Source organism: Lepidochelys kempii, chromosome 11 (assembly GCF_965140265.1).
Source record: "Lepidochelys kempii isolate rLepKem1 chromosome 11, rLepKem1.hap2, whole genome shotgun sequence".
Lineage (NCBI taxonomy): Eukaryota > Metazoa > Chordata > Testudines > Cheloniidae > Lepidochelys > Lepidochelys kempii.
The window spans coordinates 18,256,342-18,271,907 of record NC_133266.1 but is presented as its reverse complement, the minus strand read 5'-3'; the positions used below and the strand labels follow the sequence as shown (position 1 = coordinate 18,271,907).

The following is a 15,566-nucleotide window of genomic DNA, read 5'->3' as shown; positions in this document are numbered from 1 at the left end:
TGACAATTTTTACAATGCTTGGGTTTGGCAATACTGCAATGGGAAGTCAAGCTGCCATTTATTTAGGTCCAGATTTCAGCCCCCTTACTCTGTAAGTAATCACACTGGAATCAGTGAAATTACTCATGGAGAAAGAAGTGATTCAACATGAGTAAGAGTGGCAGCATTTGGCCTTTAGTATCTCCTTCAGAAGCCTGCCTGTCTAGTTTATTATATATTCACTTACTACCTCCTATGCCTGATAGAAATTATCTCAATTTGTTATGTGTTTAACTAGTTCAAGCAAAGCTTGGATTCCACAATGTTTCATGACATTTTATCAAAAGTTTTCTGAAAAAACCCATGAGCACTCCTTGCTTCCCCTTCATGCCATTTGTGCTGCTCTGGCTGAGGAGTCCCTTGTGTAGGGGAATTCCCAAGTAGTGTAAAGCTGGTGTGGCTGACTCTTTATCACCTGCTCCTGGTCCTCTCAAGTGTGGGAGGCATGCCAGGGCTAAATGGGGTGGGTGTAATTGCTCTTACGAGGCCCATTACAAACTTATACAACATAAAGCAGCACTGAGGCTGCCATTTATTCACCAAAAGCAGAAGCTGACTCTAAGGTGGTTCCCCCCCGCCCCCCACTTGATGATTATCTGTCCTGTTCATTCCCTCTGAAGCACCTGGTATTGGCCACTGTCGGAAGACAGGATACTGGGCTAGATGGACTATTGGTGTGACCCAGTATGGCTGTTCTTATGCCTTGCATGTCGCTGGGTTTGCTGTGAGTCCTACATCTCCAGCAAGGAGTGACGTATTGTGTGCAGTTGTTCCAGTTCTAGCTATCAAGAACTGTCATAAAGATAGGCCATTGCTTACTCCCTGTGTGGCCACAGCACTCAGTCCATCAATCATTGGAACATAGCTGCAGCCCCATGGAAGCCAAAGGGCATGGTGCAAAACTAGTAAAGCTTTTCCCAGGACTCAGGCATCAAAGGGATCTGCCAGTACTATTTTGTAAAATCCAGGGTAGTGATATATCTGGCTGCTTCTAGGCATTCCAACAGTTCATCTACCGTGGACATTGGGTATGCATTGAATTTGGATATAATGATAAGCATGTTGTGTCCTCTGGTTTCGGTACCAGCAATATAGGACCCCTCCACTCACGGTGAGATTATTCTCCTACCCAGAGATCTAGCATTGCTTGTAACTCCTTCCAAACTGTTTCCCATATTATCCAAGGACGCAGCCGAGGGGTCTCCTGGACTTGTTGCTCTGTTCCTGTAGCTATGTGTTGATAGATCAGGTGAGTTTGTCCCAATAGAGCTGAAAATACCGAGGAGAAAGACTTGACCAGCTGTTCACGAAAGCTTATGCTCAAATAAATTTGTTAGTCTCTAAGGTGCCACAAGTACTCCTTTTCTTTTTGTGAATACAGACTAACACGGCTGCTACTCTGAAACCTGGATCCAAAAAGTATCACAAAGTACAGTAGAAAAGCCTGGATAGAATGTACATGTTATATTATTATGATTTGTATGGTAGCATCTGAGAGCTCCAATCTAGGATCAGAGCCCCAGTGCTAGGCACTTTACAGATAAGTAACAAAAAAGACAGTCGCAGTTCCAGAGAGCTCACAACCTACATGCACTGAGCCTGATGGGGAATATCTGTGTGCCAAACATGCCGTAGGACTCGCAGTTCTGCTGCGAATGCCATAACATGCCTATAAACAAGGACAGAGTTGGGGAAATTCTGCTCAAAGTTATATCCAGTAAAGCCGTTGGAGGTGGCTGATCCTCTATTGCACTGTTCTTTTAACAATGCTTTTGACAAACAGCCTCATGAGGATTTGTTTGTTTGTAATAAACCTAGGTTGCATGGTTTCAGTTGTCATTGTGGACTTTTCATACATCTCCCACTGCATATCTATCTCTAAATTCTGGTGACTTTCACAAGCTACTTGGTCTTCACTCTGTCTTTGCTCAGTGGAACAGTAGCCTTATTATGTACAGCTTTGTGCATAGAACTCTCCTTATATTATTTTGGGTGATTAATTGTGCTATCGTGTTGCTAAGTCTTGTGGGCATCTTTGTATGGTAAGACTGTCTACACTGCACAGACACTGTGGGGGAGCTGCATGCAGGAGTAAAGGACTCACAAGTGGTGGGTATCCTGACTGAGGCCCTGATCCAAAAACCCATTCACTTCAATGGGTTGTGGACTGTGCCCAGAATGCATAATTAACTGTAATCAATTGCTTCTTACATGTTGTTGCTCTTTTTCTCTGTCTAGTAAAAAGATCCCTGTGCCAGCCATACAATCTATTAATTAGAGAGGTCTGCACAGACATCTAGTGGTGAAAGTGGGTAATTAACTAGCTTTTTAGTATTACATGGTGGGTAGAAAAACATTGGCCACGGTGTGCCTCTGAGATCTGTATGTGGAAGGGGCCCTTGTGGAAGCAACCCCCACTTCCCTGTGGAGGGCACTGTGAGGGTCCAGTGAAACGTGTGGGGAGGGAGCAAGCAGTGGCTGGGACAAGGAAGGAGAAGGATTAGACTGTATTTACAAAAAGAAAAGGAGTACTTGTGGCACCTTAGAGACTAACCAATTTATTTGCTCAAACAGCTAACACGGCTGTTACTCTGAAACCTGTATTTACAGTTTCCCTCCATGGTGGGGAGTCCCCTGCCAGATGCAGAAGCCTTGTGCGGGTTCCAGAGATCCACAGCCCAGTGACACAGGCCTTCTGTATGGATGGCTCTAAGGTCCTGCTGATCCCCATATAGATCCAAGGTTTCATGGAGTTTGGATGCTATCCTCTTGCCTGCTTCCAGAGAAAGGCAAACTCTGCACCCCATAGAGTAACTGGGGAGAAAACTGAGAGATTCCATCATTTGGCCATCTTCTGCAGATTTACCTGTGTGGAAGGGACTGTTCAGTCCCACTAGTATTTGGGACATTTCAGTTCAGGGTTGGGTTTTTTGTCCCATACTCTTATTTAAATAGGCAGCTACTATAGTATTTCCTTTCCTTTCCTTTCTACCATAACAGTTAAAATATTTAGCATTCTGTTCTGTTTAATATGCCATTCAGGATTTCCACCTGAATTCCCTTTAGTGATTTTCCAGCCTATTGCTTCCCAAGCAGAAATACGATTTGCTTTTCTCAAATAAAAGTATTTTTATGAAAACACTTGGGGATTTTGTTTATTTCTTTGGGTTTGGGATTCTTGTGATGGCTTATGAACAAAGCAAGCAGCCTAACTCAGGTGAGTGTTCTCACTGAATTGAATTGTTCGCAATCCATGGGAACAAGAATGACAAAAATTTGAAGTATTGGGCCCATTATTTCTAGAACTCTATGAGGCAGAACGCTCAACTGATGTAGACCAGCATAATTCTATTGGCTTCATGGAGATATGCTGATTTAGACCAGCTGAGGTTCTGAGCTTATATTCACTGGCTGAAATCCTGGTCCCATTGAAGTAAATGACAAAACTCCCATTAACTTAACTTCAATGGGACCAGGATTTCACCTGCTGTTTAGTCAGATGTGGTATTTTGTACCTTGTTAATATATTTTGTGCACCAATTCTATCCATCCACCTGCACTTCTGATCCCTTTGGATTCACCTACATTACAAAAAGAGCTCACGAAAGCTTATGCTCAAATAAATTTGTTAGTCTCTAAGTTGCCACAAGTCCTCCTTTTCTTTTTGCGGATACAGACTAACACAGCTGCTACTCTGAAACCTGTCTTTTAAAAATGGTTTCAGATATAAACATGGTGTACTTCTCAGGGATGTTCAGAGGCTTAACTTTTGTAAACTACTTTGAGATCTTCAGATGGAAGGCATTTCGTAAGTGCAAATTAATAATACTTTATATATGTCAAATATTAGGATTAATTTTATACAATGAGGACTTGTTAAGAAATGGTCGAGTTTTCTTCCTTAAGTATGTCTTGAGAAAGGCCAATCTCAGTTGAAAAATAACTACTGGATCCTAACCAGTGGTGCAAGTAAGCCGGTACAGTCAGGTACACCGTACCATTAAGACATTTATTGCCGGTATGCTATACCGGAAAGACATATTTCAAGAATGAAGTGTAGAGCCCTGCATGAATACAAATTTATACCCGTGGATGTGGATATCCGCAGATAGAAATTGGTATCTGCTGAACTGCAGGACTCTCCTGGGAACTGCAGTGGCAAAAGGAGCAGAACATGGGGCTGCTGCTCCCAGGAGCCATTGCCCCGTGCTGGCAGCTCCTCTGGCATGGCTGTACCATCCCCAAACCAACCACCAGCCCTGTCGTCCAGTGGGGCCATACAGACCCCAGACAAGAGACTCAGCTGCATGGAAGGGCTGGGGGAGGCTACAGCTGAGCCAGAGGAGCTGCTAGTGTGGGCCACTGGCTCCTGGGAGCGGTGGCCCCACGTTCTGCTCCTGTCACCGCTGCGGTTCCCGGGAGAGCCCTGCGGTTCAGCGGATACCGATTTCTATTCACTGATATTCACATCCATGGGTATAAATTTGTATATACGCAGGACTCTAGTCTCAGAACATTTTTTGTGAGGGCGGGTGGAGCCAGGGGGTCGGTACCGTACTGGTAAGAGTTAAAATCTACTTGCACCACTGATCCTAACCAGCCACTTGGATTGGAAGTATCTAGCTGCCAAAAGGTGCCTGAAATAATTTTCTATTTATGTCCATATTTGAAGCATGATAAGATTCCCACTCGAATTCCTCAAGGAACAACTGAATGCAGTATGACTCACCTGGGCATTATCAGCCATATATTCTAGGAAATATTCCAACTCACCTCTCCTATTACATCGATTAGCAGCTTTAGGGCTTGAGGATCATGGACAAGTGAATCCGTGTAAAATGAACCAAGGTATTTCTTTGGATCAACTTTATTATCCACTGCACACAAATCAGGGCGCACATTGAATCCATGGGAAATACGCCCTACTGTATATGGGAAAGCGCCACCTACAAAGAGATAATTGTATTGAAAGTGGAAATTATTTCTTTGATTTACAAAACCTGAAAAAACAGGAAGGAACAAAGCTAATTTGTCAACACAGAGAGAGGTTATTGTGCAGCTATACAGAAATTAGTATCCTATAATACTCAAGAGTGAGCAAGAATTCTTAATCACAAACAACCCCAGGCACAAAATGTAATAAAATGGTGCAAATAAGCATTGTTCCATTGAAGTCAATAGAGAAACTCCAGTTTACTCCAGCAGAAGATTTGTCTCCAACATTATAAGAATTGAGCCACATCAATGGCTAAATATTGGCATACAGTGTTTCTGACCAGGGATTGAGACGTGTGTGTGTGTAGGGGTATATGTGTGTGTGAGGGGAGCGGGGAAGCACGCTCATTGGACCAGCAGTGTCTGGGGATATAGTGGAGATGATTTTGTCAGCTTATCTTGGGTGGCGAGAGCGTTCACTGCATTGCTCACTATCTCCCCTTCACAGCCGGCTTACAGTAGCTGTACGGTCTTAAGACCGTGTTTACAGCAGCAGTGGGAGCAGCACACAACTTTTTGCTAGTTGTGTGGTGAAATCCTGGTCCCATTGACTTTAATGGGGCCAGGAATTCATCCATTGTTTTTCTGGCTGATATAGACACACCTCTGGAAGACACTGTCAGCTACATAGAATCATAGAATCATAGAATATCAGGGTTGAAAGGGACCCCAGAAGGTCATCTAGTCCAACCCCCTGCTCAAAGCAGGACCAATTCCCAGTTAAATCATCCCAGCCAGGGCTTTGTCAAGCCTGACCTTAAAAACCTCTAAGGAAGGAGATTCTACCACCTCCCTAAGTAACACATTCCAGTGTTTCACCACCCTCTTAGTGAAAAAGTTTTTCCTAATATCCAATCTAAACCTCCCCCACTGCAACTTGAGACCATTACTCCTCGTTCTGTCATCTGCTACCATTGAGAACAGTTTAGAGCCAACCTCTTTGGAACCCCCTTTCAGGTAGTTGAAAGCAGCTATCAAATCCCCCCTCATTCTTCTCTTCTGCAGGCTAAACAATCCCAGCTCCCTCAGCCTCTCCTCATAACTCATGTGTTCCAGACCCCTAATCATTCTTGTTGCCCTTCGCTGGACTCTCTCCAATTTATCCACATCCTTCTTGAAGTGTGGGGCCCAAAACTGGACACAGTACTCCAGATGAGGCCTCACCAATGTCGAATAGAGGGAAATGATCACGTCCCTCGATCTGCTCGCTATGCCCCTACTTATACATCCCAAAATGCCATTGGCCTTCTTGGCAACAAGGGCACACTGCTGACTCATATCCAGCTTCTCGTCCACTGTCACCCCTAGGTCCTTTTCCGCAGAACTGCTGCCTAGCCATTCGGTCCCTAGTCTGTAGCTGTGCATTGGGTTCTTCCGTCCTAAGTGCAGGACCCTGCACTTATCCTTATTGAACCTCATCAGATTTCTTTTGGCCCAATCCTCCAATTTGTCTAGGTCCTTCTGTATCCTATCCCTCCCCTCCAGTGTATCTACCACTCCTCCCAGTTTAGTATCATCCGCAAATTTGCTGAGAGTGCAATCCACACCATCCTCCAGATCATTTATGAAGATATTGAACAAAACCGGCCCCAGGACCGACCCTTGGGGCACTCCACTTGATACCAGCTGCCAACTAGACATGGAGCCATTGATCACTACCCGTTGAGTCCGACAATCTAGCCAGCTTTCTACCCACCTTATAGTGCATTCATCCAGCCCATACTTCCTTAACTTGCTGACATGAATACTGTGGGAGACCGTGTCAAAAGCTTTGCTAAAGTCAAGAAACAATACATCCACTGCTTTCCCTTCATCCACAGAACCAGTAATCTCATCATAAAAGGCGATTAGATTAGTCAGGCATGACCTTCCCTTGGTGAATCCATGCTGGCTGTTCCTGATCACTTTCCTCTCATGCAAGTGCTTCAGGATTGATTCTTTGAGGACCTGCTCCATGATTTTTCCAGGGACTGAGGTGAGGCTGACTGACCTGCAGTTCCCAGGATCCTCCTCCTTCCCTTTTTTAAAGATTGGCACTACATTAGCCTTTTTCCAGTCATCCGGGACTTCCCCGGTTCGCCACGAGTTTTCAAAGATAATGGCCAATGGCTCTGCAATCACAGCCGCCAATTCCTTCAGCACTCTCGGATGCAACTCGTCCGGCCCCATGGACTTGTGCACGTCCAGCTTTTCTAAATAGTCCCTAACCACCTCTATCTCCACAGAGGGCTGGCCATCTCTTCCCCATTTTGTGATGCCCAGCGCAGCAGTCTGGGAGCTGACCTTGTTAGTGAAAACAGAGGCAAAAAAAGCATTGAGTACATTAGCTTTTTCCACATCCTCTGTCACTAGGTTGCCTCCCTCATTCAGTAAGGGGCCCACACTTTCCTTGGCTTTCTTCTTGTTGCCAACATACCTGAAGAAACCCTTCTTGTTACTCTTGACATCTCTGGCTAGCTGCAGCTCCAGGTGCGATTTGGCCCTCCTGATATAATTCCTACATGCCCGAGCAATATTTTTATACTCTTCCCTGGTCATATGTCCAACCTTCCACTTCTTGTAAGCTTCTTTTTTATGTTTAAGATCCGCTAGGATTTCACCATTAAGCCAAGCTGGTCGCCTGCCATATTTACTATTCTTTCGACTCATTGGGATGGTTTGTCCCTGTAACCTCAACAGGGATTCCTTGAAATACAGCCAGCTCTCCTGGACTCCTTTCCCCTTCAAGTTAGTCCCCCAGGGGATCCTGGCCATCCGTTCCCTGAGGGAGTCGAAGTCTGCTTTCCTGAAGTCCAGGGTCTGTATCCTGCTGCTTACCTTTCTTCCCTGCGTCAGGATCCTGAACTCAACCAACTCATGGTCACTGCCTCCCAGATTCCCATCCACTTTTGCTTCCCCCACTAATTCTACCCGGTTTGTGAGCAGCAGGTCAAGAAAAGTGCCCCCCCTAGTTGGCTCCTCTAGCACTTGCGCCAGGAAATTGTCCCCTACGCTTTCCAAAAACTTCCTGGATTGTCTATGCACCGCTGTATTGCTCTCCCAGCAGATATCAGGGTGATTGAAGTCACCCATGAGAATCAGGGCATGCGATCTAGTAGCTTCCGTGAGCTGCCGGAAGAAAGCCTCATCTACCTCATCCCCCTGGTCCGGTGGTCTATAGCAGACTCCCACCACTACATCACTCTTGTTGCACACACTTCTAAACTTAATCCAGAGACACTCAGGTTTTTCTGCAGTTTCGTACCGGAGCGCTGAGCAGTCATACTGCTCCCTTACATACAGTGCTACTCCCCCACCTTTTCTGCCCTGCCTGTCCTTCCTGAACAGTTTATAACCATCCATGACAGTACTCCAGTCATGCGAGTTATCCCACCAAGTCTCTGTTATTCCGATCACGTCATAGTTCCTTGACATCACCAGGACCTCCAGTTCTCCCTGCTTGTTTCCAAGGCTTTGTGCATTTGTATATAAGCACTTGAGATAACCTGTTGATCGCCCCTCATTCCCAGTATGAGGCAGGAGCCCTCCCCTCACAGACATTCCTGCCTGTGCTTCCTCCCGGTATCCCGCTTTCCCACTTACCTCAGGGCTTTGGTCTCCTTCCCCCGGTGAACCTAGTTTAAAGCCCTCCTCACCAGGTTAGCCAGCCTGCTGGCAAAGATGCTCTTCCCTCTCTTCGTAAGATGGAGCCCGTCTCTTCCCAGCACTCCTCCTTCATGGAACACCATCCCATGGTCAAAGAATTCAAAGCCTTCTCTCCGACACCACCTGCGTAGCCATTCGTTGACTTCCACGATTCGACGGTCCCTACCTAGGCCTTTTCCTTCCACGGGGAGGATGGACGAGAATACCACTTGCGCCTCCAACTCCTTTATCCTTCTTCCTAGAGCCACATAGTCCGCAGTGATCCGCTCAAGGTCATTCTTGGCAGTATCATTGGTGCCCACGTGGAGAAGCAGGAAGGGGTAGCGATCCGAGGGCTTGATGAGTCTCGGCAGTCTCTCTGTCACATCGCGAATCTTAGCCCCTGGCAAGCAGCAGACTTCTCGGTTTTCCCGGTCAGGGCGGCAGATAGATGACTCAGTCCCCCGGAGGAGAGAGTCCCCGACCACCACCACCCGCCTTCTCCTCTTGGGAGTGGTGGTCGTGGAACTCCCAACCTCAGGACATAGCATCTCATGAGCATAGCATCTCACATATTGTGAGATAGGTTGTGTGGGAGGATGGAGGCAATTTTAAATGATGGCACAGTGATAAGTGAAAGCACTACAAGATTTGATGGACAGAATTACTGGGCTTTCATTGGTAAGAACCCTGTTGGTCAATGCAAGTAAACTCTTCAAGCACTGAGGGAAGAAATAGACATACCTGATTACTACATAGATAAAATACATGTCCAACAGTTGTATATCTTCTCTCCACTTCAGTTTGCTTGATATTTGATTTAACTTCACAGTTTCCTAGACCGTGCCAGGCTGGATCTTTAGTCCTTATGATTTTAAGGAAAATCTTTGAAATATGAACCCAATGTAAACTGAAGCAGTGATGCCTGTCTCAGATAGTAGACAACCTGAAACTGTTGGTCCTTGGGAAGTTCCTCTATCCATATCAATGAGTGTAAACACTGAAGCTTGAACAACAATAATTTAAATATCAGTATTGTTATCAATTTCACCACAGAGCAAAGCATTCAAGGAAAAAAAGGAATATCAGATTCTGAAGATCTGAAAATCCTACTTGTATGGCACCTTGTTTTAATGTCTCATTTTTGCATCTCAAGAGAACTGAGTTTGGTGTGTGGGTGAAATTTGTAAGAATACCCACACCCCAAATATACTCATTGACAACCATTATTCAAGTGACATGTGCTAGCTCTTGCCATGAGACGAAAGTGTTTCTGTTCCCTTCTCCTCCTTACATTTCCTCACCAGCTGTCCGTTCTTTCTCTTCAAGAACATAATTTCAAAAGAAAATTGCTTCCCATTGGATGTCAAAACAGAAAAATGGCCAGGTCAACTATACCAGAAAACAGATGCACATCTTTAGAGCTCACCAGATTCCATATGACAATATGAGCCATACTGCTGAGTTATCCTGGTCATAGATTTTATACCAGCTATTCAATGTAAAGAGTATAAGGTTAGCCATGAGGGCTTCATTATTTATATCAGATATGGCTACGTGTCTTTTTTTCTGACACAATCCTGAGAGCAAAAATCATACCTCTAATTAGAAGAGCCATCTATCTTTTTTCCATTTTTACCTTATTTTAAAAAAACCGTGATATAAAATGGCACTTAGAACAAACAAGTGGAAGTAACTGCAACATTGGCATTTCTGCCTTTGTCACTGGAGCACAATAATATTTGAGAGCTTAGCATAGCACTGTGAGCAAAGTTTTTGTAATCTCTACAAACAGCGATCTGTCACCTGCATTTTAGTTTGCTTTCCTTTATTGGTATAAGCTTTTCTGAGTTTCCCTCTGCTCCTATTGTGTGCCTTTTCTTTCTTCTCTCTTACAAGAGCAGCTCCTTTTGGTCAAATCTGCTGAGTGGTCATCCTGAGTCCCAGTGACATATCAAAACATCAAGGACTGGATTCTGCAACCTTTTGTATTCAAAACTGCCATTGACATATCTGGCTTGGGTTCTGAGTGAACATTTTTTGTCAAAAAACTAGTCTCTTAAGGGTGCCAAAGAGAAGCTTATTTTCAGATAGCAGAAGCTACCAAGAAGCATTACGCAAAGGCTGCATGACCCATTTTTGATTGCTTGTGATAAATTTTGTTATCCAATCTGCATATTTCAAAAGAAACCCACAGACCATGGCCTCACTCTAGATCTTTCCTCATACAAAATTCCCACTGACTTCCGAAAGGGTCAGTAGGTCATACTGGTGAATTCAAACCCAGATATCAACACTGATCAACATGGGTCATCTCTAGAGAAAAGTGGATACTTCAGTCTCCAGGACTTTTCAATCCTTGGTTTCTTTGCTCAGACTATCAACAAAGATGCCAATTACTGACAGCTGTAATGGTGTTTTGTGATGTGGACACAAGTCCACTGGAAACTGGAGACCACAAAACCCTGTTATTTTGGAACATTTGAACTAAACTGATTCATTAGGAATGATAAGGCCTGGTTCCTTTTAACAATCACCTTTAAAATGACTTGTTCCTTTTTAAATCATCCCTTTTGAGATAGGCCTATGTCTTTATTTTAACTTTATATTTTTACTGAGTGTTGTTTTTCAAATAATATAAAATTAAATGCTTGAATTTGCTCTGATAACAGACAAAATCAAACAGCAGAACCATTCAGTAATGCCCAGCAAAACCAGTGGCTTCTGAGGCAAACTACTTACCTCCATGGGCAAAGCAAACTTTCAGTTTAGGAAACATTTCAAAAATTCCTCCCATAATCATGGAGCAAATGGCAATGGTTGTTTCCCCTGGCATGCCTAACAACAAGAAAAAGTTTCATGACATAAGACATCACACTGCAGCTTGACGTTTTCCCCAATAAAATCTATACTTAATGCCAAAGTTAACAGTTACAATGCAAATGACAAACTGTATAGCTTTATTTCTTATCAGAGAAGCACTCAATGCTATTAGTCAGTTAAAGTTCTTAAACTGTGGTCAGAAAACAGGACTAGAAGCTAAGAACTCCTGAGCTGTAATCTCAGCTCTGACACTGACTCTCTCTGCCTTTGGGACAGAATTTTCAAAGTTGGGTGCCTAGAGTTAAGCACCTAAAGCCAAATTTAGGAGCCTAAACCAGTCAATGGATGTTGGGGGTGCTCAGCACCTCTAAAGCATCAGGTCACTGATGTGTCTAACTTTAGACACCGAACTTTGAAAATTTGGGTCTTAGCCTCTCTGCCTTAGTTTTCCTGTGATATGGGGAAAATAACACCCAACTCAGAAAGGAGTTGCCAAGATTAGCAGGAGAGTGAGTTTGTGTGTCTGGTGGTGGTGGTGGTGGTGGGGGGGGGTTGAGAAAACCTGGATTTGTGCTGGAAATGGCCCACCTTGATTATCATGCACAATGTAGGGAGAGTGGTCACTTTGGATGAGCTATTACCAGCAGGAGAGTGAGTTTGTGTGTGTGTGTGGGTTTTTTTTGGGGGGGGGTGAGAAAACCTGGATTTATTCTGGAAATGGCCCACCTTGATTTTCATACACATTGTAAGGAGAGTGGTCACTTTGGATAAACTATTACCAGCAGGAGAGTGAGTTTGTGTGTGTGGTTTTTGGAAGGGGGGGTGGGAGGTGAGAAAACCTGGATTTGTGCTGGAAATGGCCTACCTTGATTATCATACACATTGTAAAGAGAGTGGTCACTTTGGATGGGCTATTACTAGCAGGAGAGTGAGTTTGTGTGTGGGGGGCTGCAGGGTGAGAAAACCTGGATTTGTGCTGGAAATGGCCCAACTTGATTATCATACACATTGTAAGGAGAGTGATCACTTTAGATAAGCTATTACCAGCAGGAGAGTCGGGTGGGAGGAGGTATTGTTTCATGGTCTCTGTGTATATAATGTCTTCTGCAGTTTCAACGGTATGCATCCGATGAAGTGAGCTGTAGCTCACGAAAGCTTATGCTCAAATAAATTGGTTAGTCTCTAAGGTGCCACAAGTACTCCTTTTCTTTTTGCGAATACAGACTAACACGGCTGTTACTCTGAAACCTGTCCTCAATGTTTGTGCAGCGCTCTGAAGATGTAAAGCTCTACATAAGTACCATGAGAATGTGTTTTTAGGTTACTGCATCTCATTAAGTAAGTAAATATAACAATGTTCAGTTCTTTTTAACACCATGTCAAATAGACCTGCACTGAGTAAGGTTATCTGATATGGTGTTAAAAATAGTGCAAGCAGCTGGTAGCCCATCTACACTAGAGCTCACATTGGATCTGAACCAGTGTTAACAAAAGGCCCTAGTATAGACATGGCCAATGTAGTGTAACCCAGTGCAAGCACAGTGGTGATGTGAACAATTATGCACCTTTGCTAAAAATTTCATGTCTGGAGATCAGGTGTTCCACAAGTGCAGTGGTGGCTGCAACACCAAAATGTTCTAGTGTAGATAATACTAAAGTGCCTGATTCTGTTCTCAGTCACAGTGGTGTAAATCAGGAGTAACTCCAGTGAAGTCTATCGAGTTACACAGTGCTAAATCAGAGTAAGTAAGAGTAGAATCAGGCCTAAAATCTTCCAGAGACTGTCACAGTTTTACCCATTGTTACTTGTTGCTGGACTGCAACTCTAATTTAACTGACAGATGTGGAAAACACTGAAACCAGACAATTCCCTATTGCCTATACCTCTAAGGAGCCTCGAGCACATGTTGTTTCAGCTATGGTTGAAATGAACTTAAATTCAAAATATCCCCTTCCTAGTCTACTTGTTTCAGAGGGCATTATACGAATTAATGTGTGTCGTTTGCTAATTCCACTTGTCTGTCTTCTAATCATGCTCCCTTTGGGAGCCTTCTCATTACAGAGGCAGAAGAGGTGTTCCTGGACATCTGCTCTCTGGGAGGCAAAAGAACATTAGAGGCTGTTGCAAGCCCCTTAAATTCTAGTGATACAGATATTATAGATATATAAAGTTTAGCCAGTGAAGTTTATAGTGATGACCTAATGGCAGTGTCTGATTTTAAAAATGATTGACAGAAAAGTAATGTAGTCTTTCTCATGCAATTATACATTTGCAATTGTCTCCTTGGCATAATGTGTTGCAGCTAATGACAGGTAATGAATGAAGATTAAGTACTGTAACTATATACTCACCCACCAGCCAGGGAAGCCAGTACTTGGACATCCTTCCATTTGTCTGCATGTCCCAGGGATGCACAAACAAACAACAGTTTAATAATTCAGCAGCCTTTGGTGAAAAGGAAAAAAATATTATCTGGACTTAACAGTAGAAAAATTAACTCCAAAATGTATGTATGCTCCAGGCAATACTGTTAAAAAGGCCTTTTTTGCTTTTGCTGTAAATAATTCATAGAAAGGATTACAAGATTTGACCAAAAATGGAGGTGCTCACTTAGGCTCAAGTTGTAGCCCTCACACCGCTTCTGAGTAAGTGGGCTTGGCACATACAGAATCCACCCTCAAAGCTGTGGCATGGCCCTCCTACAACTACAGGGCACGAAGGGCCTCCCTGGTTGCTATGCTCCTTTTCCCATTCCCATTCCCTGTGTGTGTGTGAATGCGTGAGCCAGTGGATCCACAGAGTCAGCATGCCCTCAAAGCCCACCATAGCAGCAGCATGAGGCTTGTCTTTGCTGAGAACTACACTGCATTAGAGCACGATCTCAAGTTAACTAACACTGACCAGCTGATATGGTGTTGAACATGACTGCCTGCATCTACACTGCCTGCAAAGTTGTGCTCAACATCATGCTAGTTGTGCTCTAGGTCATGTTCTAACTCGGTGTAATTTTTCTAGTTAAGACAAGCCCCTGGAAAGAGATCTTGCACTTATGAGGATGGTGGTATTTACCCAGTCAGCCCTGATCCTTACTCCAGTCCTTACTCCTATTCAAAATTCTCCTTGAGGGCTGCAGAACTGGGCCCTTATAACAACATTTTGTCATTTAAGTAAAAGCATTCTTCAAATTTAATTGTTTGGTACAAAAGTGCTTGTCACATTATTTGTATCTGTGTCTTACTGCAAAGTTAAACTAAGTGCAAACTAACATTCTACCTGACTGTGTTTAGCACATAGGAGTGAATTCTCAGAGCACTGGATAGAGGTGCCTATAGAACTGAAGTCTGCTGTGTTTGGCAACATTTGTTACTGTGGGAAGTGTATCTGTCCCACTGCATGGATTCATGTTTAGAACTGTTTCTATCCAGTCCTGAGGGCTACAAATCAAGCTCCATTCTTCCCACTAATCCGTCTCCACTGGGACTACATTTAACATTCCAAGACCTTGTGCAGCTTCCGGGAATAATGGACTTATCCCATTGAAAAGCTGGGAATTCCCTCTTTTCCAATAGGATACAATTCTTATCTTAGCCTAAGTAGCTTACAAGATGTGAGATCTTTAAATTGCAGCATTATTGTGTCAGAAAAACTAATTTGGATAATTTTTAAAGATTTAAAAAATTTACAGTTGGACCCATGGTGTTAAGAGAGTCTGACTTTACGTGTGGATTGATACACAAATAGTACCAATATTTATTTAAAGGCTCTATATTTCTAAAATATTTGTTTTCAGTTAAATATGGAGCACAGCAAGTTACATGATAGTGTGGTGTGGTTTAAAGCTTTTATTGGCAAGGACAACCTGAATTGTTTGCCATCAACACAAACTCTTGCCAATGAATATATGTGCATGCTGTGCTGTTCATTTATTAGGAATGTGATAAAATAATATTAATGTATTAATTACATAATTTAACACACATGTAAATGACACGGTAGGTTATACACAGTTGTGGTAAGTAGTGCCCATAAATTAGTCTTTATTTTGTTATAAATTGGTCTTAACTTCCCTCCCTTTCTTTTTAGT

The 15,566-nt window shown here is 43.5% G+C and overlaps 1 protein-coding gene across 1 annotated transcript in view; it reads right to left on the bottom strand.

Moving 5' to 3' along the window:
* The window catches only part of ACMSD (aminocarboxymuconate semialdehyde decarboxylase), a 59,005-nt gene that overhangs the window by 12,419 nt on the left and 31,020 nt on the right, over positions 1–15,566 (bottom strand). The window contains exons 6-8 of the mRNA XM_073305304.1: positions 13,834–13,927; positions 11,401–11,496; positions 4,813–4,985 (exon numbers count right to left, since the gene is read on the bottom strand). Coding sequence (XP_073161405.1) covers positions 4,813–4,985; positions 11,401–11,496; positions 13,834–13,927 — 363 coding nt within the window. The remainder of the gene's footprint in view (positions 1–4,812; positions 4,986–11,400; positions 11,497–13,833; positions 13,928–15,566) is intronic.